At 36.9% G+C, this 26,132-nt stretch overlaps 2 protein-coding genes and 1 pseudogene across 2 annotated transcripts; 2 read left to right on the top strand and 1 right to left on the bottom strand.

The window, feature by feature from the left end:
- Window positions 1-320: 320 nt before the first annotated feature.
- On the top strand, window positions 321-2,095 carry LOC103953306. The gene is made up of 2 exons (XM_009365046.2): window positions 321-578; window positions 1,683-2,095. The coding sequence occupies exons 1-2, from the start codon at window positions 396-398 to the stop codon at window positions 1,863-1,865; spliced, it is 366 nt and encodes a 121-aa protein (XP_009363321.2). The 5' UTR covers window positions 321-395; the 3' UTR covers window positions 1,866-2,095.
- Window positions 2,096-2,934: 839 nt separating this feature from the next.
- Window positions 2,935-4,986, top strand: LOC103953304 (annotated as a pseudogene).
- Window positions 4,987-5,064: 78 nt separating this feature from the next.
- LOC103953305 (E3 ubiquitin-protein ligase RGLG4) lies at window positions 5,065-20,183 on the bottom strand. Its single transcript, XM_048569818.1, is given in 13 exon segments — window positions 5,065-5,368; window positions 5,444-5,500; window positions 5,619-5,717; window positions 5,719-5,746; window positions 5,844-5,971; window positions 6,060-6,165; window positions 6,263-6,342; window positions 6,423-6,520; window positions 6,602-6,715; window positions 6,813-6,953; window positions 7,073-7,157; window positions 10,270-10,551; window positions 19,671-20,183. Coding segments are annotated over 13 exon segments (1,563 nt in total). The 5' UTR covers window positions 19,929-20,183; the 3' UTR covers window positions 5,065-5,281.
- Window positions 20,184-26,132: the final 5,949 nt, after the last annotated feature.

The following is a 26,132-nucleotide window of genomic DNA, read 5'->3' as shown; positions in this document are numbered from 1 at the left end:
CTTCGACAATACTATATCTGCATCATAGTATTATAGGTTGTTTGAATGTATCTTTGTATCTTTGGTCAAAACCAAACCAAACCAAACTATTCGCATTCCATTCGAATAGGCTGGTCGAGTCACTTGGGTCGGATAAATACTCATCGCCAACAACAACCTAAAAAATTGTAAGAAAAGCATTGTCATTGGGCCCAAACCAATGGGCCGTACAGGTAAAGGTTCAGACACGTGTGACACCTCAGTCCAGCTAAAGAGACCACGTGCTAAGTCTTTAGTCCACGGAAGAAAGACACTGTGTCAAGTCCAATAGGAGCCCAATTCAACCTGAACAGAAGAAAAACGAACCGAAAACCAGAGAAGGCAAAAGAGACGGACCGACGAGCTTCAGGTCGAGAATGCCGATGCTGTGGAGGTGGATAGTGAACAAGACCCGTGACTCGACGCCCTTCTTCTTGGCCTTCGCCACCGTCTGCGGCGTCGTTCCGGGCGTTATTGGTTACTTCGTTATGCAGACGACCAACTCCGGAAACCAACAGCTGGAGGCCGAGCTCCGCCGCAACGCCCGACCCGAATCAATGGTGCGTTTTTGTTAAACTCCATGGTTTTCTGAAGTTATATTCGGCTTTAAGAAATGAGTTTTGCTTGTAATTACGCAAAAATTGTTAATTTATGGAGTATTAGACGAACCCCTTTTCGAATCACGAGGAAGTTAGGTGATCAAATTGATGATTAGGTTTGTGTGGATTGTTTTTGTTTGATGCAAATTCAAAGCTGCAATCTTGACTTGTTCATGAAGTTGTAATATGTTATATGAGTAATGTGTTTGATAAAATGAACTGTCTTTGTCTTTGTCTATGAAGTGACCTGAAAATTTAGTGTGTTGAAACCAATGTGTGTAAGCTTCAAACTTTAGGTAAAGGATAGGCATCTGGTTGAATAATTTTCACTCACTAGTTTACAACAAATGTACGGGCTCGTTTGGAAGTCCGTTTGGAAGCGTTTTTAAAATGACTGACAGTACTTTAGAGAAAATGTTTTTGCGTTCTTAAAGCGCTTAAAGTGTTTTCGACAAGAAGCGCATACATCCATATGCCAGAATGTCGAAAAATTGCAGTGTTTGATGATATGGAACCAACTCAACCAAGTAGTTTAGCTTCCCCAATATCTTTAACAAGGTTGTTTTGCTAAGATTGTGCATCACAAAATCTTTAGGAGCTTGCCTTTTACTTTATTTTTTGCACTGCTAAAATTCAGTGTGGTCTTGAAGCGTAGTGGAAGTTTTGAGGGCAAGTTTTGCTTCCATTTTTCCTCATTCGGCTCTAGAATAGATAAGTGCTCGTAGATAACTCCTCTAAGTTGGTCTCGGTTCCAAAGTTTACCTTATTTTACTTATTCTTCCCATAAGCTTAATTCATCAGAAACAGTGAATAAATCAACTCAAATCTTGTCGAGGAACCATTGCTCGTTCGTCTCCTCACCTATTACAAAGGCATTCGGTACTGATCCCTATTGGATCGGAAACAGTGAAGAAATCTCATGTTAGTTTTATAACATCTTGTTATTGAAAGCTAAGCTAACTTGTACATTTCAGATGGATTTCAATTTCGGGTTGTTCTTGAAACAGTTTCGTACTCTGAATTACCACAAATGCTGACAGTTTTTTGCTTGAAATTGTGAATCAGAGGATGGGGCAAGTAAATAAAGAAAGATTGGCAGAATTCCTTGGGGAGTTGCAGCGAAAGGAGAACACAAACGATCGCTATGTTGCTGCACTGAAAGGAGAGACATTGACTAGGAATCCATATGTGAGAATTCAACCAATTCCGAAGGCAAGCAACACTGAATCTGAGAAAGAACAGAAGTAGATGGAGTTATGCTGTCAAGGGTATCTGTATATTTCTTCAGAACAACTACATGGATGATGGGTTTTTGCGTTTTTGATGTTATACTTATGCACACCTTTGTGGGATGTGTCTGCTTTTTAACCACTTTAGATATTTGATTTTTGTCACAATTAGATATTGAAACGCTTTGCGACTTAGACGAAATTTTGCAAGGATAAACTTTGAATGAAGATCATGAACGGTTTGGAATATGAGAAAATATTGTGGAGTGTGTCCAAACGCGGTTAGTGCCGTATTAAGTTACTAACTGGTTTTGAGTGGTCCTGTGTAACTCTAAATTGCATTTTTATTTTTATACAAGCGATATTGGGATGGCAAAGTTGAACTGGGGGCTTCTGGTGCTGGTGCAAACACTTTTAATTGAATTTTTAAAGGTTCAAATTTTGGTATCTCATATCGACAGAGTGAGCAAGGATGGGTTTTTGGTTTTTTTGGTCGAACGAGTGAGGATGATTTTGACGCAACTCTTTCGCTGCTACAATATGGGTGGACGACAGAATTGATATGTTGCAAGATGAGTGGAACTGTGACACCCTGTTGCAAGCAGGGAAACGAGAGAGATTGAGAAAGCTGTCAAATGCCCCCATCAAATGGCAGGGTATCGAGCTCGTAGACGTGTCGTTGAACATGTCATGTACTTGATCTGCCGGAGTCGGTTTAGGCCTCGCCATCGAAGAAGTCGAAGATGAAGTGATCGGAAGATGCCACGCCGTACAATACCTTAAAGAGACAGTGCCTTCGACCATAGAATGTGTGCGCTTGTAGTGGCAAGAACTAGAGGACCTCATTCAAATTGAATACAAATAAAAAAACTTAATTGGACTTGAAGTGGAAGAAATTATTATCATAATTCAAACCATTTAATATTTTTTTTTTTTATTTTTATCATAATCTAAAAATCATTAGAATGTTTTATTCAGTTAAGGACCGTTCTGCCATTCTTATAAATTGAACAAGTAGATGATTCATAACCATCAATTTGTTTAACATATATGAATGACTAAACGATATTCAAATAAAATGATTTTTTCTAGAAATGATTTTTAGATGATGATAAAGAAAATGAACGGTTCAGATTATGATATTTGTACAGTAAATAATGTTAGGTCGTCGTGTAAGAAAGAATAACTTTTTACATGTAAGGAGTCAAGCAGTGTCTAAAGTAGAACGATAAAAATTCTCAAGCAACCTTATTTCTTGAATTAAATATTAGAATTGCTTATTGGGGGGTTGGATGAAGCGGAACTCATTCCCTTTTGCATTCCATTAAGAATTTGTGAGCTTGTATTGCCATTGACACAGATAGACTGCTGCAATGGTACCATCTAGGTAATTTCCTGTACCTTCTGTAATGGTGCTGCTACTCAAGACCCAGATAAATGGTTTAGCCAGACAAGCAGAGGTTTTAATTTCATGGAAGGAACCCTTCAGATTATTAGGGTTTTTCATTGGTGGCAGAACATACACGACACTTCATTGCAGAGACTCTTATCACTATACCTACTTACTGCAACACTGTAAAAGCACCAATTCGATCAAAAAACTCCATGCCCAGATAACCACTGGAGGTTTTGAGCAAAACCCATTTGTCGTTGCAAAGCTAGTTGGAAAGTATGTGGAGTGCAGTGAATCAAGCATGGAAGCTGCACGGAAGGTGTTCGATAGATTGCTTGAGAGAGATGCTTTTGTGTGGAACATGGTTATTCAGGGTTATGCGAATGTGGGTCCTTTTGTTGAAGCATTCAATGTGTATAATAGAATGCGGTTGAGTGGTGTGCCTGCAAATAAGTACACCTACCCTTTTGTGCTCAAGGCTTGTGGTGCAATGAGAGATGGAAAACGAGGTCGGATTGTTCATGGACATGTTGTGAAATGTGGACTCGACTCGGATTTGTTCGTTGGGAATGCTCTTATTGCCTTGTATTCCAAGTGTGAGGAGATTGAGATTTCGAGAAGAGTGTTTGATGAAATACCTGGGAAAGATTCTGTAAGTTGGAATTCCATTATTTCGGGGTATACGGCAAATGGAAATCCTCACGAGGCTCTCATGCTTTTCCGCACCATGCTGCAAGATCGTGCTGCATGCTTGCCTGACCATGCCACTCTTGTGTGCATTCTTCCGGCTTGTGTTGAAGCATCAGCTATTGAAGTTGGATTTTGGATTCATTCTTACATTATAAAGTCAAGTATGAAAGTCGACGCTGTTTTAGGCAGCGCTCTCATTACAATGTACGCAAATTGTGGCCGCGTAACCACTGCCAGAGTTATTTTTTATCAAATCAGCGAGAAAAATGTGGGGGCGTGGAGTGCGATGATGCGGTGTTATGGAATGCATGGGCATGCAGATGAGGCACTCCAAATGTTTTCGCAGTTTGTGGAGTCTGGCTTACGCCCGGATGGTATTGTATTTTTGTGTTTGCTGTCCACTTGTAGTCACTCGGGGTTCATCACGAAAGGCTTGGAACTTTTTGAGAAAATGGGAGAATATGGAGTAGCGAAAAGCGAGAAACATTATGCTTGTGTGGTCGACCTTCTGGGAAGAGCTGGTTTACTTGACCAGGCGGTCGAACTTATCAGAACCATGCCCATGGAAGCAGGTAAAGATGTATATGGGGCCTTACTGGGAGCTTGTAGAATACATAATAACATAGAAATAGCCGAAAAAGCTGCAGAAAAGTTGTTTGTTTTGGACCCTGAAAATGCTGGAGGTATATTCTTCTGGCCAGCATGTATGAAGATGCAGGTAGATGGGAGGATGCTGGTAGAGTGAGGAAGCTACTGAGAGACAACAACGTCAAGAAACCAACCGGAAGTAGTTCAATCGAGGTGGAATGTATGTATCACACATTTGGAGCAGATGACGAATCTCACCCGTATACAGACCAGATTTTCAACACATTGCAGAGACTGGATAGGATAATGGAAGAAGAAACACTGAAACAGTGATGGTTTAACGTGATCGTTGTGCCCCAGACGAGCTATACGATTTGATAAGCTTACGGATCATCAACATTGTCACTGTTAGAGCAATTGCTCTGGATTATTGACCTAATGCATTTTGTTCTACAAAGTTTACGCTTTTCATTTTCGTATTAACTTGATTCTTCAGCAAATTGAACGAATTATAACGCCATCAATTTTCTACGCTAATTCACGAAAGTTGACAGAAGAAGCACAACTCACGAGTTCTGATGATTTTAAGCAAACCAAACATCTTACAGATGATTAAAAGTAAAGCAGCATTACACATTAGAGTTAGAAAGCAGGACTGCGATCTGGCGCAATTCAACACCCCGGTGTCACTGACGGAAGGCAGACAATCTCTAAAAGCTACATATACACAATCTGATAAACAACGAACGAATCCTTTTGTGCGGTTATCCAGAAAAAACCCTGAGACGACTGCGGATTGGCTGGCGGCAAATTGGACAGGCAGACAATCTTGGTCCACAGTCTCTGCAGGACTGCAATGAAATAACTGTTAGTGCCATGTAAAATAGGAAGGAACAAAGACAAATGGTTGTGCTAGTGCAGCTCACCATATGTCCACAGCCAAAGGCTAGGTCCTTTGGATTAGTTAGGCAGATTGGACAGACCTGCATTCAAATTTAAAAGCAGGAAACAAAATCAGTAATCCGAATTTGTAAGGAGCTCAAAGACATTTCGCTTTGGTCATCTACATACAGCAATTGAAAAAATGACAAGAAACTATACCAGCTCGCTTCGTTCATCACCCCCAGGTGCTGAAAGACCGCTTGGTTCACGAGTTGGCGGTGCACGAGGAGAGTAAGGAACTGGTGGAGGGCGTGGAACTGATTCTGTTCCCGTGCCCTGCCGTGCGTCTATTCCCAGGTACAATAAAACTTATATTAGTAAAGCATACGCTTACTAGTAGGCTAGTAGCTATTCCAATCAAAATGATGTTTATGCTAACCATACCCAAGTAAACTGAGTTCAACAGCTGCCTTATACTGGATTGGGATTTCCATGAGGGCAGCCAGAGCAAATGCAGCTTCTTTCTCAGTGGAAGTTGCGCGTTTAGACATAATTTCGGTGAAGTTAACAAACTACACAAAAACAAACTGGTTGGTGAATTAATGTCTGCTTAAAATCTCTGCATTGACAGTTAACTTATTGGTATATAGATTATAATACCTGAAAATTATCAAAATCGCGTGAAGGGATCTTGTCATCGAACTTCCTCATGTCTTCCCAGGGACCATCGCCGACTCCAACAAGAATAATCGAGAGTGGATAGAAACTGCTCACACAAGTTTTCAATTGCATTGATATACTTAAAACTCTTGCATTGCATAGATACACATAAAACAAAGGAAATGACAAATTCCAGGTTCTACCTTGCATCTGCAATTGATTTGATCGTCTTCTCCTCCTGTGGACTCAATTCGTTGTTGCTTGTATTGATACTTCTCGTGACCTTTACAATCAAGAAACTCGTACTTAGTCGACGGAGAGGGAGAGGGGGAGAGAGAGAGAGAGAGAGCATCAGATATAAACCTGGCCATCTGCAATGATAACTAAGACATGGTATTGCCCCCCACTTTTCTCCACAATATCCATTGCAGCTTCAATTACAGGTCCATAAGAAGTTGGCCCTTAAACACAAAACATGTCTATAAATCTCTGACTCTAATGATATTCTAAATTATAACACAAAAACATAAGATTGCACCAACCTGAAAGTTGCAAATTTGGAACTATTCTTTTGTAGCAGGCCAAAACTTCCTCGAAACCATGGCAGGGCGAATGATCGGTGTGAAAGCTGAACACCCCTTCGCCATGAGTGGTAGCTAGAAAATAATTGGGAGGGAGGCAAAGTCATTGCAGTGATAAAAAAAACATGAAACGAAAGAAAATAGTCCAGAGCTTCAAACCAGAGGCCCCTACCATCACCAAAGCCGAAACAAGGAATTAGGTTGTCTTCATCAAATGGAGCTAGAGTTTTTCCGACAATGGAGATTGCTTTCTCGTATGGATTAGGTTCATCGCCAATGGCGTGCAGGCTCCTGTTTCTGAATGAAGCTTTGCCTGCAGTAACAACAACAACAAGAAGTCATCAGCTTCAAAGATGTCCATATACAAAATACATGATGCATGAAAGTGTATGTATATGAAGGGCATTGCAGTTTTAGTTTTCGTCCGTGAACCTGTCCATTCGTTGCTCTTGGTGAAGTCGATTCCGACAATGAGATTAGATGACTCTAAACCTTCTTTTCTCAAGGCATCTGTAACCTGCAAAATGAATCAATTGTATTTATTTTTTACAATGTTAAGCATGTTCATGTTTTATTTTTTCAGTTGTTACACATCATACAACAAGGGAGATAGACGCGTCGTCGTATTCACAAAGATAAGCATGAGAGATTTTTAAGTGTTCCAGAAACACGAGGAGGTACACCACATGTCATGATCATGATACAAGTGGAGGAACACTAAAAAATATACTCTCAGCCACTTATATCATAATACGTGATGTACCGACTTATGTTCTAGCAGTACGCTAAAAATATCTAAGCAGGAAGTTGTGGGACCACTTCTCCAAACCTTACTATCTAGAGCCCAAGGACCAGAAAATCCGGGCCCATAATTTGTGGGAAAGAAATATCAGAGACTTTGATTTGTGTGAGGTGGACCAGCTAAATGAATTAATGGAAACCATCAAATTAAATTTAAATAGTTTGAATTGCCTTGTCCTTGGACTCCGAACAGTGAGATCGGAGTAGATCTTTGTCCCCACTGCTTTGCTTGTAGTCAATGTGCTGACATTGCCCATTGGCTAAGCTAAAGAAATCCAATATGCCATTGTGCCTAAAAATAAGATTCTTGATTCTTTTAAGAGATGCGTTCGCACGTCACTGATGCAAAGAAAGAAAGATGCGTGCAACATGCAATTAATAATTGAGATGGTGAGAGCTGCTTGGGCCATGATTAATTAAATAAATTGAAATTAACCACTCAATTAAAAATAAAATCATGTATTTTTTGTGGTGATTTAGAATTGGATAGGACTAAGAGCAATTATGTTTGGAATACAACTCAAAGCACTATCCAAACCTCCAACTTGTTTGGGTAAGTTGAAAGACTCTCCAAGTCAACACATGGAGGACTGACTCCAACTCCACTAAATGAGTGGATGTCCATTTGGAAATTTTTACCGGTACCAAAGTACGGATCCTTTGGATCCTCTTAAAAGAATTTTGAAGTAAATCGTGTACGTTCATCATATATCATGTAATTAAAAATTATTTTAAATATTTTTATTTAAAAATAAATTTAAACAATACTTAACAAAATTTAACTAATAGACACAATTTACAAATCTCAGGACCGAATCCTTTTGATAAAATATCGTGCTGTTATCAATTTACGTGTTTAATAAAGTTGACGGGATGAAAGTTATGAACGGAATTCCCTCCGGATCCCTTTTATCTGGATCCTCCGGATGCATCAATCTGGTCCTTTCAACCTAAAATTGACCAGCCGGAAGACGATCAGACGACCTTGACGCCATCCAAATGAGAAGAAGTTGCGATGGCAGTGGCAGCCTTGGATCCTCCGCCTACGAGACGGCGGGACGGTTGAGAAGGGGCGAATGTCAGAGGAGACGACGGCGTCGTCAGGATTGTAGTCACGATTGACGAAGTAGAACCGCAGAGAAGATTGCAAAGGACGCGGCAGAATCACCGAGAAGAAAGAAGAAGAAAATTTGAAGAAGCAGCAGCAGAACCGCAGAGAAGGAAGGAGAAAACCCGTGTTGGGGGAGGACCTGGAAGATCCGGACCAAAGGAGTCTAGATAGAGGATCCTATCCCAATAGTTAGGACCAATAATTAAAAGGTAGGTCCTACTCTTTAATTAATGAAATGAAAAATAACATAAATTATTTTAGTGGAGCACATGCGGTTAAGTATGTTTAAAGCAAGTGTACGAATACATATACCAACAGAAAAAAGTGCACTTGATGGAACAGTTCTTCTCCGGATTTATAAAAATTGAGTTTAAGAATCATATGATTTAAACCGTTGAAATTTGATTCAATGATTATAAATAAGAGATATTTCTAAAAATTATAATAATTGTAATTTTTAAATCAAATTTTAATGATTCGGATTATTTGATTCTTAAACTCAATTTTTTTAAGATCTAGGTTCCATTTTGAGCACGTCCAATAACATATTCCCAAAAGCCATTATGAGATAAGAAACGTTCAATAATGATGTCATGTCTTTGAGATCATCGACTGTTTTGGACCTCAGTCATTTTAATTGCTCCAGATCCAACTCCAACGACCATAAATGGTGTTGAAAAATGGAGCTAACCACTTAGTTTTCAGTCTAGGGACCTGAATTGTCTGCTTTTCTTATCCCATACTTTTCTCATCCTTTCTTATATTCTGTAATCATGGTTAAGTTATGCTAATATAACGTAACTTATATAAAATATTAACGTAACTTAATTGTGACCACAAAATATAAGAAGGGATGAGAAAAGTATGGAATAGGGACGGCAGACAAACCACGTTCCAGTGGTAGGTAGTGGTACTTGCACTCCAAATTCTAGTCTAAACTGTACTCGAATGGTCGTGTAAATTGGTCTAGAGTCATCATTGACAGTCAATTAATAAGAAAATGGGTTTAAATTAGTTAGGTAAAACAGTGTCTATGCTTTTTTACAATCAAATTCAAATTTTATACGTAAATTAGAGTAATTTAAAATAAAATAATGATTTCCTTTGCCTCTAATCGCATAAGTCAAAGTTGGAGAACAAATTGAGGTGAAAGAAAAAAAATGGTTAACTTTGATTTAGAGGAGGTTTTTTAAAAAAAAAAATTAAAAAAAAATTAATTGGTGGTTTTATCAGTGCAGTTCTTTTTTTTAAAGACAAAAAAACTCATAGAGTTATTTCAGTATCTCTCTAATTATCATCAAGTGATAAATCAAACTCAAAACGTACATTATGTAGAATAGAAGCATGAAATTAGTGCTCAACCACTAGCCCCGTTGGTGTCTCTTAGAGGCTTACATTGTCATTGTATATTCAATTATTTGAAATTTTGATGTTGAAAAGTCCATAGTAACCTTTAGAACAAAACCACAGATTTTTGGTCAAAACCAATTTGCCAAGGACAGTTAGAGGAGGAGAAGACCCAAAAACAAAATTCTATCCAAAACAAAACCTTGGACAGTTAAAGGATAGAAGAAACAATCCTCTGATTAAAACAGATATTCCCTAAATTTTAGGTGAAATTAATGATTAATTTTCATACACTTAAATAAAAAGGAAAATTTTCATATGCTCTCTGCTTGATTTCAGACAAAATTATTAGAGAGAGAGACAGACAGACCTGTTCAATGGATGTGAAGTTATCAGGAATATAAGCGTACTTCTCCTTCTTCTGGGTGGAGAGCTGCTTCTCTGTACCGCTCTTTGTTTTGCTGCCACCTGTATCATTTGTGCTCCATTTTTTGAACATCGTTGGATCATACGGCGGCGTTCTTCCAGTTACGCTGCGATTTCTGCCGGCGGTGCTACCGGAGATACTTCTTGAAACTCCACGGCTGTTGGTCTGCTTGTTTTTGAAAAATGAAAAGAGGCTGCCCATAACAACATCTACTCTTCCTTTGTTCTTCAACGCACAGTAAATATAGTGGAAAACAAAGGGCAAAAGAGAGATTTAAGTAGAGAGTAGTGAGAGTGAAACTATGCACTATGTCTGCTTTCGATTCAGAAGCCGACAAAAAAAAAAAAAAGGAAGAACTTATGGGAGTTGCAGGGGAGGGAGGTTAGGAATCTATGCTTTGTTTTGTCGCTGCCTAAGGAAGTAGAAGGCTTTCTGAGGAGGAATAGGAGCTTGCTTGCAAGATAACGTTAGTTGACCATTACGCTTCACACATGCTTTTTTTCCAGGAGTATTTAATGGGCCGATCACTGGTTTGAATAGTTTTAAAATAACTGAAGATATTTTTGATAAAATTGATTTTGAATTTCAAAAGTTCTTTAAAGTTTTTTTGGAAGAAGCATAAAATATATACTTCTTGGATAAAACATTTAAAAGTACTTTTTCAGAATCCATTTAGATTTTTATTAAATATGAGTTTCTAAAACATTTTCATCAAAAGCGTTTTTGATCGTTTTAAAAGCATTATCAAACTAGCCCTAAGTAATTTAGAAACTATTACACTATTTGGCTTCTTACATGTAAAGTGTCATGCCATTTGACATGACGATGTGATATTATTTTACTGTATAAAATCATATTTGAATATCTTTTTGTATGAAATTTCTTTCAACTTAATTGCTGTTTAATCATCCATATGAAAAAACAAAAATAAAACAAAATGACGATCAATCATGAGAATATTTTTACCATAATTGTCTATTTTTTCGAATCATAAATGACCAAATGATCTCAAAATTAAATGATTTTTTTAGAAATAATATTTAGACGATAATAAAGAGCAATAATGTGAATTATAATATTTGAAAAGTAAAATGGTGTCACGTTGTTATAAAATGAGAAATAACTCCTTATGTACAAAGGAGATTAAATTTTCTACGCGCATCAGTATGTATCATCTTTGTGACCTCTATTATTAATTGACACATGTTAATAAAGTTAACTCTTTTTAACTTTGTTGTCATGAATTTAACGCATGTCAATCAATGATAAAGGCCACACAAAAAATAATTTTTAACTTTGTTGTCATAAACTTAACAAACATTAATCAATAATAGAAATCACACACAAAATGAGTGTAGAAGAGTTGAACTCCATACAAAGAGCCAAGTAGTTTTCAATAATTTATAAATAGACCTTTTTTTTTTTGGTCAATAAATAGACCTTATTAAATGAATGAAAATATAACCGTTACAAAGCATATTGTTTGCTTCGATGATCTAACGTAACATTTTGCCTTTTAATATTATATTCATATTCAAATACTTTTGGGAAATTTCCAATCAGTTTCTCTTACAATATTCTCCTTCATTGGTCATATAAAAATAAGAACTTTAACAAAAAAAATTCGGTACTGTTTACTTTAATGAAAAATCATATTTTTATACTAAAAAATCAATCATGGTATTATTTACTTTACCTTTTATTTTATCTTTATCGTTAAAACTCAAAATTTTTAAACTCTTTTCATTATTTTTTCTTATAAAAATCCCTATAAATAATGAAGTAAAAGAAATGTGTCGCACGTGATCCTATCCATTGTTGTAGTGGAATCGCAACGTTCCTAAAAGTACAATCTCAAACCTCCTAAACTATTTTATTTTTGAATTTTTTGTTTTCCTTTGTTAATGAGAATGAGGAATTTGAAGATGAGATTCTTATGGTTTGTTTGATGAATATTTTGTTTTTTGTGTTTGATTTATGGTTTTGTTCTTGAAATATAAAAAAATATATGAGAGAAGTAAGCAAAGAAGAATGAACGATAACAAAATATTAAAAGTGAAGACAATTTTAAACAATTTTGTTTTTTCAATACGTTTATTTTACACCTTGCCCGCCAACCTTCTTAAGGTATCCAACGTCTTGTATTCATTATATTTAACTCCTAAGTGTGTGTCTCACTTAATGAATATATTCATATGATGCAACACCAAACTTGATAGAACTTGATAAAAAAAAAATCCTTGGTTATTTATGCACACACTTTATAATCTATGATGCAAAACAAATTTTCTCTTATCAAGATCATAAGGGTGTGTTTGTTGTACCAAACTATATTGGATTGCACTAGCTACAGGAACCTAAGCTGGACTGACTTAATAAAGTGTTTGTTATAATGTTGTATTAAGAAACAAGATAATGAAAATTAATTCTCTTTTTTCCTTTCTAGAACTTGCAAATTTTTTTAAAACGTGGCTAACATCACTTCTCCTCAGGCACTTGGGCCTTGGACTCTCGCTTGCCCTCTCCCACGGGCTCCCCCTTAGCCCAACAGCTTGAATGGGCTGGAACTAGTTTGGGGGACAATTGGATTGGAAATGGAGCCTGTCCACGGGGGCTAAAGAGCACACTGGAAATGCTATGAGGTACGAAGCAAACAAGGTGAAGCAGTGCAAATGAGGGTGAAACGGTCTTATCAAGCCTTCTACTTTTCCCCGGGGTGGGGGGGGGGTGTCGCTAAGACCACCTAATGAAGCATTTAATCGAATCTGACTTAATCTCATAAGATCAGTTTTTGCTTGCACCAAACGCAGACTAGTAACCGTAGTTAAGCTAAGTCATTCCAATCTAGTGAATGCAAACAAACGCACAACCAAAAGATATATGTAGTTTCAGATATTTCTCTTCAAAATAAACAAAATAGAGCCTCTTATTCTTGTCTTAATCAGAAAAAAAAGAGTGGTGGTATGCCCACCTCTCAATCCTATTTTCTCACCCACGTTTTAATGATAAATTTATCCTCCTATAAAAAGACTAGGGGTGGCTTCGACTTCAATCTGTTTAGTATTTTACTGAAATAAAAAACCAAACCGAAGTTTTGGTTTAGTTCGATTTTTTTTCAGTTTAGTTTTGGTTCGTTTATTTTCGGTTTGATTCGATTTTTATTTTTATTTTTATGAAACTTTAAAATGATAGCCATTGACGACAATTAGATATGGAACACAGGACTCTGCCTTACTGAAAAACTTACAGTTGCTCAGTTAGTAATTACCATCAGTGTTAATTTTGAGCTTTTTGGGTCACAAATTACTTGTTACTTTGTAGTTTGGTGCTATTTTTTTTTTTTTTTTTTTTGAACTTCGTCAGTTTTTTTTTTCAGTACACCATTGACGGCAATTGCAATGGAGGAGGTCACTGAGCCATAACCGTCCAAATCTCCAAGTATAAAAAATATACGAGAATAAATCCAAGAAAAGATGCATATAAATAAAACTTCTCGCAAATGAATACACTACAAATAAAACTTGAATTATGTACACTAAAGTTTTTTGTTTGGGATTTCTATTTGGCTTGAAGTTTTCAACATATTTGAGCCTAAAATTATATTAATGATTAAAAATTGGGTTTAGAAAATAAATATCCAATATAAATAAATAAATAACTAAAAGTAATTATATTTAATTTGGTTCGGTTTGGTTTCCAAACCACTAAAACAGAAACCAAACCAAAACATTTTAGTTCGATTTAGTTTTGTTTAATTCAGTTCGGTTTTTTGGTTTCGGTGTAGTGTTTAGGTTGGTTTTTTCAGTTTTCGAATTTTTTTAAACCACCCCTGAAAATTACCACTAAGGACATATATATTAATCATTTATATTTTGCGAAACATATATTTAAGAAAACAAAAATATCAAACATAAAAAGGAAAAACCAATAACAAAAACCCCATCCCACAATGAGAAGTCCACCCACATGCGTCCCTCACGGCAGAGCCAAATCGACGACGTCAAAACTCTATCGCTTCATTTCTCTCCCTCTCTTCATCGCCTCCTCTTTCTCCCTCTCTTTTCTCTTTTTCTCTCTCCCAGTCTCTATTTTCCTCGTAAATATGTGCCATTTAGGTATGCATCCGATGGTCTTAGCTTCTTAGGGATGTGGGGTTCTGCTACTGGGGTTTTTGGGTGTGATGTAGGTTGTAGAGGGTTTTTTTCTTGGTCAGCCGATAAATTTTGTTAGATTAGTCCCCAACAGAAATTAAACTTACACTATTATGCAATAGTTCAACTCATTTTCACTTTTAAAAAGTGGTCATGAGACCTGGTTTTTGGGATAAGAGGGTCTTGTGGGTTGGTGGCCTCGGATGGGTTCTCTAATAAAAATAAATCAACTTTTAATATTTTTATATATATTCCAATATTTAGAGGAATTGATCGAAGGACATTTTAGTAATATTGTGGGTAGAAAAACAGTATTTTTTTATGTTTTAAGTTTATATGTGAGGTGAGTATAACATGAGTGAAAAAATAGAGTAGTGAGATGAGTAATAGGAAGAGTTTATCAACAGTAAAAAGATTACTAAATACGCAATAAGTCTTGTAATCTCATTCATAAAACATGAAAGTCCACATTGAAAAATGTCCAATCAAGTCTCTAAAACCTAGGATGCATTACAAACATTATGACTATGATATTTCTCTCATCAAAATCATACAAGATACAAAAATATAACTGGAAAGGATAGGTTTAGGAGACGTATGATGCATCTTTGGTGTCCAAAGGCTCGGGTAATGGCGGTTTAATTGGATGATGATTTGTTCTCGTTTGGCTTCGAGAACAAACGAGAGCGAACAATAGTGTTAAAAGGCGGTCCCTGGTTGTATGACGGGGCTTTGCTGTTGATGGCAGAAGCTGATACATTAGCTAACCCTACAAAGATTCCACTCTACGCTCTGGAGTTTTGGATTCAAATCAAGGGTTTGCCCCTTGGGTATATGACACGGCATATGGGGCAATTCATCGGAAATCAGATAGGTAAACATATTCTCACGGATCAAAGCAGAAATGGAGAATTGGAAGGGTGAGTGCTACATATACGGGTGGAGTTGGATGTTACAAAACCTTTTCGATCGCAAGAGTTTGCTACTTTCTATTGAGGGTTCCGTGGTGAGTATTGATCTTCACTATGAGAAGCTTCCAATCATGTGCTACTTGTGTGGACTTGTTGGTCATATGGAAGAACAATGTGAAAAGTTTTCAACGAAGAATGAAGATGATTTAATGAAACCTTACGGTCGATGGTTCCAGAATGATGTTCTTGACGCCAACTACCGTCGACCACAGGGTACTCGTTTTGGCTTGGAACCTTCACATGTATGGTCAATGAAAACAGCGATGGACGTGGAAGAGGAGGAGGTTAATTAATCTTCGGTGGTTCGGCCTCCAGGGACGGCTGTGCTTGGGTTGGTGGTGACGGGGGATGATGAACTGGAAAACGGTGAAGTGGGGAAGGATCGGAATAATAGGATCGATAATGGTGGCTTTGCTATACCTGATTTGAATGAGGGCGTCGACTTGGATGAGATGTCCATTGATGACCTAGATATTGTCCATTTTCAGGAACCTCCAGTTGATCTAGCGTTGATGGGGACTAATCAGGGGGACATTTCAATTGACTCATGTGGTTTGAGACTATTTGGGTTTGATTTGAATGTCCCGAATGTTGATAATGACGTGGTTGCGAGGAGTACATGTTTGATATTAACTGATGGGCCCAATGAAGCATCCAAGGGGGATGAGGTGAGAGGGAGTGGGCATGTGGTTAGCTCTAATATCGATCGGCATCAGGTATCTTTTCGTCTGGGGCTGCCTCCTCATAGCAGGCAGTTTGAGGAGGGATCTAGTGTTGTGGGGTATGGTAAGTTTGAGATGGGGTCTGACCCATTTAACCTTATGCCAATTATTGAACAATTGCAGGCAAAGAGGAGGAGGAAGTCAAAACGAGTTAGGAGGGTGGGGGGCACAGCTCAACGTGGTACCCCCTCTTCTACTCAAGTGTCCACAAATACGAGGTTACCAGCTCTAGGGAAATGCGCTGAGCGTGAATGGAATGATATTTTGGCACCTTCTAGTGGACGTAGAAGGATTATGGTCAATGAGGTTGATTCCACTTTATCGGCGGAGGTTGACGGTGGTCAACCCCGCTGGTCTCAATAAGTTGGAACTGCCGGGGGCTTGGGAACCTCTGTACAGTTCATGCGCTTCAACTTTGATTTTGAATAAAGATCCCACCATGGTGTTTCTTTGTGAGACGAAGAGCAACGTTCGTTATATAGAACGCCTACGGATGAAGTTGAATTATGATGAAAGTTTCAAAGTTGCTAGTTATTGAATTTTTGAATGTCTATTTTTGTATATGTGAAAACAAAGTACAAGGAGCTCATATAAATGAGCGGAAGAAAAAGCAACAGAAGCCGAAAAACAAGGGAAAAGGAAATCAGCAAAACAAGGAAAAGAAATCAGCAAAACAAGGAAAAGCAAAAAGCAACAAAACAAGAAAAAGAAAGCAGCAGCAAACATGGAATCATAAAACATGGAAAAGCAAATCCTTGATTTATGGCACTTCTTCCAATACTCCCCCTCAAGCTGGATCAAAGGGATCAATTGATCCGAGCTTGGATAGCAGATGATGAAAAGTAGTAAATGCCAGTCCTTTGGTGAAGATATCTGCTAGCTGGTCATGACTGCGAATGAAGTGTGTAGCAATTACCTTGGATTGCACTTGATTCCGAACATAATGACAATCAACTTCAATGTGACCTGTGTTTGGAGCATGCATGAACTAACTAACAATGCTGACAGCATATGATATATCAGGACGTGTGATAGTCAGATAAATGAGTTTGCCAACCATTTTTTGATAGTAACTTAAATTGGGAACTGGATCACCGTGAGTTTTTAGCTTCAAGTTGCTATCCAAGGGGGTACGAGCAGGCTTGCAATCTATCATTTTTGCTTCGTGAAGAAGATCCATGACATACTTGCGTTGGTTGAGGAAGAAACCCTTGTGAGAGTGTGCCATCTCGATGCCCAGAAAGTATTTGAGAGTGCCAAGATCCTTGATAGCAAACTTGTTGTTGAGATACTGTTTAAGAGCATTAATCTCTGACATATTATCACATGTCACAATTAGATCATCAACATAAATGAGCACAACTAGTTTACCCACTAAGCTGGAACGAACAAATAGGGAAGAATCCGCAATACTTCGACAAAAACCAACCCTTTCCAGAACATGACTGAGCTTGGCATACCATGCACGTGGACTTTGCTTGAGACCATAAATGGATTTATGGAGTTTGCACACCATTTCTGGATTGTTTAATTGAGGATGACCTGGGGGTAGCTTCATGTAAACCTCTTCTTCAAGTTCACCATGCAGGAAAGCATTTTTAACATCCATTTGAAAGAGAGGCCATGCATTGTTAATTGCAACCGACAACAATACTCTAACAGTGTTCATTTTTGCCACTGGAGCAAATGTCTCTTTATAATCGACGCCATAGGTTTGTGTAAAACCTCGAGCAACCAAGCGAGCCTTATTCCTTTCGATTGTGCCATCTGAATGAAACTTAGTTTTGTACACCCAACGACTCCCCACTGCCTTCTTTCCTTTTGGAAGTTTCACTATAGTCCATGTGTTATTTTCATGGAGGGCTTGAAGCTCCTCTGCCATAGCATTTCTCCACTCACTGTAAAGATTGGCTTCTTGAAAAATTTGAGGTTCTCGAGCTTCATTAATGGCACTTAGGAATGTAGCAAAAGAAGATGAAACTTTGCTATAATCAATAACATCAGTCACGGGATACCTGGCAGTGTAGGTCACATAATCATGCAACTTGGATGGAAGTTTCCTCTCTCGTGCAGGATTGCGACGAACTGTAGGAGATTGAACTACAGGTATTTGAACAACATCATGGTTGGAAGGATCACTGGAGGGTGCATTGTGAATCTCTGATGAGGAAGGGTTTTCATCTTGAAGATGTTCCACCGAGTGAAGGTTAACATCATCCGGCACATGATCACTAGGAATGCATGTTGCATCTTCTCCGTTTGGACATGGAAAAGGAAATAAGTCCATCAAATGCTCCCCCTGTCTAGAGTAATCCAGTGATTGTGAGAAGTAAGGAACATGTTCTTCAAATTTAACATCCCTTGAAACAACCATTTTTCTAGTTGTTGAATTATAGCACTTGTAACCTTTTTGGGTAGATGAATAACCTAGAAAGACACATTTGGCAGCCCTTGGGTCTAGCTTGTCACGATTTTGAGTTTGAATGTGAACAAAGCATGTACACCCAAAGACTCTCAAATGGGAAAAATTGATCTTTCTATTTTTCAAGACCTCATAAGGTGATTTAAAATTCAACACTTTACTAGGCAATCTATTGATGAGATATGCCGCAGTAAGGACTCTTTAAGACCAAAACTTCTTAGGCACATTCATGTGAAACATAAGAGCTCTAGTCTTCTCAAGTAGATCTCTATTCTTCCTCTCGGCCACCCCATTTTGTTGAGGTGTTCCAACACAGCTTGTTTGGTGTAATATACCATGCGTGCTCAAGTAGTGTGACATGCTATGAAACATATATTCTGTGCCGTTATCTGATCGTAAAATATGAATTTTTGAAGCAAATTGGGTGGCCACAAGTTTATGAAAATCTTGAAAAACTTCCATCACTTCACTTTTAAATTTCAAAAGATACAACCAAGTAATCCTTGTGAAATCATCCACAAAAGTTACAAAATATTTATATCCATCAAAAGACTCTATAGTTGGTCCCCAAACATCGGAATGCACAATTTCAAAAGGGTTACTAGCCCTAGACAAAGAGGAAGTAAATGGTAATCTAGTAAACTTAGAAAAATGACAAACATCACAAGGACTTGTAACTTTGCACATATTTGGGAACAAGGTGGATAGAACTTTTTCAGAAGGATGTACTAACCCCATAGGTGTCTCTTAGAGGTTTACATTGTCATTGTATATTCAATTATTCGAAATTTTTATGTTGAAAAGTCCATAGTAACCTTTAGAACAAAGCCACAGATTTTTGGTCAAAACCAATTTACCAAGGACGGTTAGAGGAGAAGACCCAAAAACAAAATTCTATCCAAAACAAAACCTTGGACAATTAAAGGATAGAAGAAACAATCCTCTGATTAAAACAGATATTCCCTAAATTTTAGGTGAAATTAATGGTTAATTTTCATACACTTAAATAAAAAGGAAAATTTTCATATGCTCTCTTCTTAATTTCAGACAAAATTATTAGAGAGAGAGACAGACAGACCTGTTCAATGGATGTGAAGTTATCAGGAATATAAGCGTACTTCTCCTTCTTCTGGGTGGAGAGCTGCTTCTCTGTACCGCTTTTTGTTTTGCTGCCACCTGGATCATTTGTGCTCCTTTGTTTGAACATCGTTGGATCATACGGCGGCGTTCTTCCAGTTACGCTGCGATTTCTGCCGGCGGTGCTACCGGAGATACTTCTTGAAACTACACGGCTGTTGGTCTGCTTGTTTTTGAAAAATGAGAAGAGGCTGCCCATAACAACATCTACTCTTCCTTTGTTCTTCAACGCACAGTAAATATAGTGGAAAACAAAGGGCAAAAGAGAGATTTAAGTAGAGAGTAGTGAGAGTGAAACTATGCACTATGTCTGCTTTCGATTCAGAAGCCGACAAAAAAAAAAAGAAGAACTTATGGGATTTGCAGGGGAGGGAGGTTAGGAATCTATGCTTTGTTTTGTCGCTGCCTAAGGAAGTAGAAGACTTTCTGAGGAGGAATAAGAGCTTTATTGCAAGATAACGTTAGTTGACCATTACGCTTCACACATGCTTTTTTTTCCAGGAGTATTTAATGGGCCGATCACTCGTTTGAATAATTTTAAAATAACTCAAGATATTTTTGATGAAATTGATTTTGAATTTCAAAAGTTCTTTAAAAGTTTTTTTTGAAAGAAGCATAAAATATATACTTCTTGGATAAAGCATTTAAAAGTACTTTTTCAGAATTCATTTAGATTTTTATTAAATATTAGTTTCTAAAACATTTTCATCAAAAACGTTTTTGATCGTTTTAAAAGCATTATCAAACTAGTCCTAAGTAATTTAGAAACTATTACACTATTTGGCTTCTTACATGTAAAGTGTCATGCCATTTGACATGATGATGTGATATTATTTTACTGTATAAAATCATATTTGAATATCTTTTTGTATGAAATTTCTTTCAACTTAATTGCTGTTTAATCATCCATATGAAAAAACAAAAATAAAACAAAATGACGATCAATCATGAGAATATTTTTACCATAATTGTCTATTTTTTCGAATCATAAATGACCAAATGATCTCAAAATTAAATGAATTTTTTAGAAATAATATTTAGACGATAATAAAGAGCAATAATGTGAATTATAATATTTGAAAAGTAAAATGGGGTCACGTTGTTATAGAATGAGAAATAACTCCTTATGTACAAAGGAGATTAAATTTTCTACGCGCATCTGTATGTATCATCTTTGTAACCTCTATTATTAATTGACACATGTTAATAAAGTTAACTCTTTTTAACTTTGTTGTCATGAATTTAACGCATGTCAATCAATGATAGAGACCACACAAAAAATGATTTTTAACTTTGTTGTCATAAACTTAACAAACATTAATTAATAATAGAAATCACACATAAAATGAGTGTAGAAGATTTGAACTCCGTACAAAGAGCCAAGTAGTTTTCAATAATTTATAAATAGACCTTTTTTTTTTGGTCAATAAATAGACCTTATTAAATGAATGAAAATATAACCGTTACAAAGCATATTGTTTGCTTCGATGATCTAACGTAACATTTTGCCTTTTAATATTATATTCATATTCAAATACTTTTGGGAAATTTCCAATCAGTTTCTCTTACAATATTCTCCTTCATTGGTCATATAAAAATAAGAACTTTAACAAAAAAATTTCGGTACTGTTTACTTTAATGAAAAATCATATTTTTACACTAAAAAATCAATCATGATATTATTTACTTTACCTTTTATTTTATCTTTATCGTTAAAACTCAAAATTTTTAAACTCTTTTCATTATTTTTTCTTATAAAAATCCCTATAAATAATGAAGTAAAAGAAATGTGTCGCACGTGATCCTATCCATTGTTGTAGTGGAATCGCAACGTTCCTAAAAGTACAATCTCAAACCTCCTAAACTATTTTATTTTTGAATTTTTTGTTTTCCTTTGTTAATGAGAATGAGGAATTTGAAGATGAGATTCTTATGGTTTGTTTGATGAATATTTTGTTTTTTGTGTTTGATTTATGGTTTTGTTCTTGAAATATAAAAAAATATATGAGAGAAGTAAGCAAAGAAGAATGAACGATAACAAAATATTAAAAGTGAAGACAATTTTAAACAATTTTGTTTTTTCAATACGTTTATTTTACACCTTGCCCGCCAACCTTCTTAAGGTATCCAACGTCTTGTATTCATTATATTTAACTCCTAAGTGTGTGTCTCACTTAATGAATATATTCATATGATGCAACACCAAACTTGATAGAACTTGATAAAAAAAAAATCCTTGGTTATTTATGCACACACTTTATAATCTATGATGCAAAACAAATTTTCTCTTATCAAGATCATAAGGGTGTGTTTGTTGTACCAAACTATATTGGATTGCACTAGCTACAGGAACCTAAGCTGGACTGACTTAATAAAGTGTTTGTTATAATGTTGTATTAAGAAACAAGATAATGAAAATTAATTCTCTTTTTTCCTTTCTAGAACTTGCAAATTTTTTTAAAACGTGGCTAACATCACTTCTCCTCAGGCACTTGGGCCTTGGACTCTCGCTTGCCCTCTCCCACGGGCTCCCCCTTAGCCCAACAGCTTGAATGGGCTGGAGCTAGTTTGGGGGACAATTGGATTGGAAATGGAGCCTGTCCACGGGGGCTAAAGAGCACACTGGAAATGCTATGAGGTACGAAGCAAACAAGGTGAAGCAGTGCAAATGAGGGTGAAACGGTCTTATCAAGCATTCTACTTTTCCCGGGGGGTGTCGCTAAGACCACCTAATGAAGCATTTAATCGAATCTGACTTAATCTCATAAGATCAGTTTTTGCTTGCACCAAACGCAGACTAGTAACCGTAGTTAAGCTAAGTCATTCCAATCTAGTGAAGGCAAACAAACGCACAACCAAAAGATATACGTAGTTTCAGATATTTCTCTTCAAAATAAACAAAATAGAGCCTCTTATTCTTGTCTTAATCAGAAAAAAAAAGAGTGGTGGTATGCCCACCTCTCAATCCTATTTTCTCACCCACGTTTTAATGATAAAAAAATCCTTGGTTATTTATGCACACACTTTATAATCTATGATGCAAAACAAATTTTCTCTTATCAAGATCATAAGGGTGTGTTTGTTGTACCAAACTATATTGGATTGCACTAGCTACAGGAACCTAAGCTGAACTGGTTTAAAATAAACTAAGCTGGACTGACTTAATAAAGTGTTTGTTATAATGTTGTATTAAGAAACAAGATAATGAAAATTAATTCTCTTTTTTCCTTTCTAGAACTTGCAAATTTTTTTAAAACGTGGCTAACATCACTTCTCCTCAGGCACTTGGGCCTTGGACTCTCGCTTGCCCTCTCCCACGGGCTCCCCCTTAGCCCAACAGCTTGAATGGGCTGGAGCTAGTTTGGGGGACAATTGGATTGGAAATGGAGCCTGTCCACGGGGGCTAAAGAGCACACTGGAAATGCTATGAGGTACGAAGCAAACAAGGTGAAGCAGTGCAAATGAGGGTGAAACGGTCTTATCAAGCCTTCTACTTTTCCCCGGGGGGGGGGGGGGGGGGGGGGGTGTCGCTAAGACCACCTAATGAAGCATTTAATCGAATCTGACTTAATCTCATAAGATCAGTTTTTGCTTGCACCAAACGCAGACTAGTAACCGTAGTTAAGCTAAGTCATTCCAATCTAGTGAAGGCAAACAAACGCACAACCAAAAGATATATGTAGCTTCAGATATTTCTCTTCAAAATAAACAAAATAGAGCCTCTTATTCTTGTCTTAATCAGAAAAAAAAGAGTGGTGGTATGCCCACCTCTCAATCCTATTTTCTCACCCACGTTTTAATGATAAATTTATCCTCCTATAAAAAGACTAGGGGTGGCTTCGACTTCAATCTGTTTAGTTTTTTACTGAAATAAAAAACCAAACCGAAGTTTTGGTTTAGTTCGATTTTTTTTCAGTTTAGTTTTGGTTCGATTATTTTCGGTTTGATTCGATTTTTATTTTTATTTTTACGAAACTTTAAAATGAAGGTATGGAACACAGGACTCTGCCTTACTGAAAAACTTACAGTTGCTCAGTTAGTAATTACCATCAGTGTTAATTTTGAGCTTTTTGGGTCACAGATTGCTTGTTACTTTGTAGTTTGGTGCTATTTTTTTTTTTTTTTGAACTTCGTCAGTTTTTTTTTTCAGTACACCATTGACGGCAATTGCAATGGAGTTGTTCACTCAATTGCAATGGAGGAGGTCACTGAGCCATAACCGTCCAAATCTCCAAGTATAAAAAATATACGAGAATAAATCCAAGAAAACATGCATATAAATAAAACTTCTCGCAAATGAATACACTACAAATAAAACTTGAATTATGTACACTAAAGTTTTTTGTTTGGGATTTCTATTTGGCTTGAAGTTTTCAACATATTTGAGCCTAAAATTATATTAATGATTAAAAATTGGGTTTAGAAAATAAATATCCAATATAAATAAATAAATAACTAAAAGTAATTATATTTAATTTGGTTCGGTTTGGTTTCCAAACCACTAAAACAGAAACCAAACCAAAACATTTTAGTTCGATTTAGTTTTGTTTAATTCAGTTCGGTTTTTTGGTTTCGGTGCAGTGTTTAGGTTGGTTTTTTCAGTTTTTGAATTTTTTTAAACCACCCCTGAAAATTACCACTAAGGACATATATATTAATCAATTATATTTTGCGAGTCATATATTTAAGAAAACAAAAATATCAAACATAAAAAGGAAAAACCAATAACAAAAACCCCATCCCACAACGAGAAGTCCACCCACATGCGTCCCTCACGGCAGAGCCAAATCGACGACGTCAAAACTCTATCGCTTCATTTCTCTCCCTCTCTTCATCGCCTCCTCTTTCTCCCTCTCTTTTCTCTTTTTCTCTCTCCCAGTCTCTATTTTCCTCGTAAATATGTGCCATTTAGGTATGCATCCGATGGTCTTAGCTTCTTAGGGATGTGGGGTTCTGCTACTGGGGTTTTTGGGTGTGATGTAGGTTGGAGAGGGTTTTTTTTTTTTTGGTCAGCCGATAAATTTTGTTAGATTAGTCCCCAACAGAAATTAAACTTACACTATTATGTAATAGTTCAACTCATTTTCACTTTTAAAAAGTGGTCATGAGACCTGGTTTTTGGGATAAGAGGGTCTTGTGGGTTGGTGGCATCGGATGGGTTCTCTAATAAAAATAAATCAACTTTTAATATTTTTATATATATTCCAATATTTAGAGGAATTGATCGAAGGACACTTTAGTAATATTGTGGGTAGAAAAACAATATTTTTTATGTTTTAAGTTTATATGTGAGGTGAGTATAACATGAGTGAAAAAATAGAGTAGCGAGATGAGTAATAGGAAGAGTTTATCAACAGTAAAAAGATTACTAAATACGCAATAAGTCTTGTAATCTCATTCATAAAACATGAAAGTCCACATTGAAAAATGTCCAATCAAATCTCTAAAACCTAGGATGCATTACAAACATTATGACTATGATATTTCTCTCATCAAAATCATACAAGATACAAAAATATAACTGGAAATGATAGGTTTAGGAGACGTATGATGCATCTTTGGCGTCCAAAGGCTCGGGTAACGGTGGTAGAATTGGATGATGATTTGTTCTCGTTTGGCTTCGAGAATAAACGAGAGCGAACAATGGTGTTAAAAGGCGGTCCCTGGTTGTATGACGGGGCTTTGCTGTTGATGGCAGAAGCTGATACATTAGGTCGCGTTTGGTACGCGGGACGGGACGGAACAGAGTGGGACGAAGCGTTCCGTTCCACGTTTGGTACGCCTAAAATGAGTGGAACGAGCTGTTCCACGGGACAAGTTTTGGATGATTTTTTGTTCCACCTCTCCCCCCTGGAACGGGTTGTTCCACGTCTGTGGGACAGAAATTTCCAATATTTTTAGACAAAAATGCCCCTGGTCTTTTTCAAAATTTACAACTTCAAAATCAGTTAACAAACCCTAAAAACTATTTCTTTTCTTCTCAGCCGTTTCTCTTCACCTCTGCATCCCTTTCCCCTTCTTCGCAACCTTCCTGCTCATCTTCTTCTGTGCTGTGCAGCCTCGCAACCTTCCTCCTCGTCCCCTTCGCAACCTTCCTCCTCGTCCTCTTCCGTGTAGCAGCTCTGCGAACTTGGTGGTCCTCAGGTATCTCTCTCTCTCTCTCCTCTCTGTATTTTTGGGTAACTTGAATGTTTGAATTGGTGATCACAAAATCAAGATTTGTTTGTCAGTTACAGTATTAATAAGTGCCTGATTTCATTTGTAAACTATTTCTGTTTACAATTAATATGGATTGGTAATTATTGGATTTAAATGGATTCGTAGTTTTTGATGAGAGGAGTTGTTGAGGTTGTGTGAAGGTTTGTTTTTCTGGGTTTTATGTTGCAGGGGGTTACAAACACGG

Source organism: the organism of the source record quoted next, unplaced genomic scaffold (assembly GCF_019419815.1).
Source record: "Pyrus x bretschneideri cultivar Hongxiangsu unplaced genomic scaffold, Pyrus_bretschneideri_v1 Contig50, whole genome shotgun sequence".
NCBI classification, from domain to species: Eukaryota; Viridiplantae; Streptophyta; class Magnoliopsida; order Rosales; family Rosaceae; genus Pyrus; species Pyrus x bretschneideri.
The sequence above is the reverse complement of the archived record's forward strand: the minus strand, read 5'-3'. Positions and strand labels throughout refer to the sequence as shown.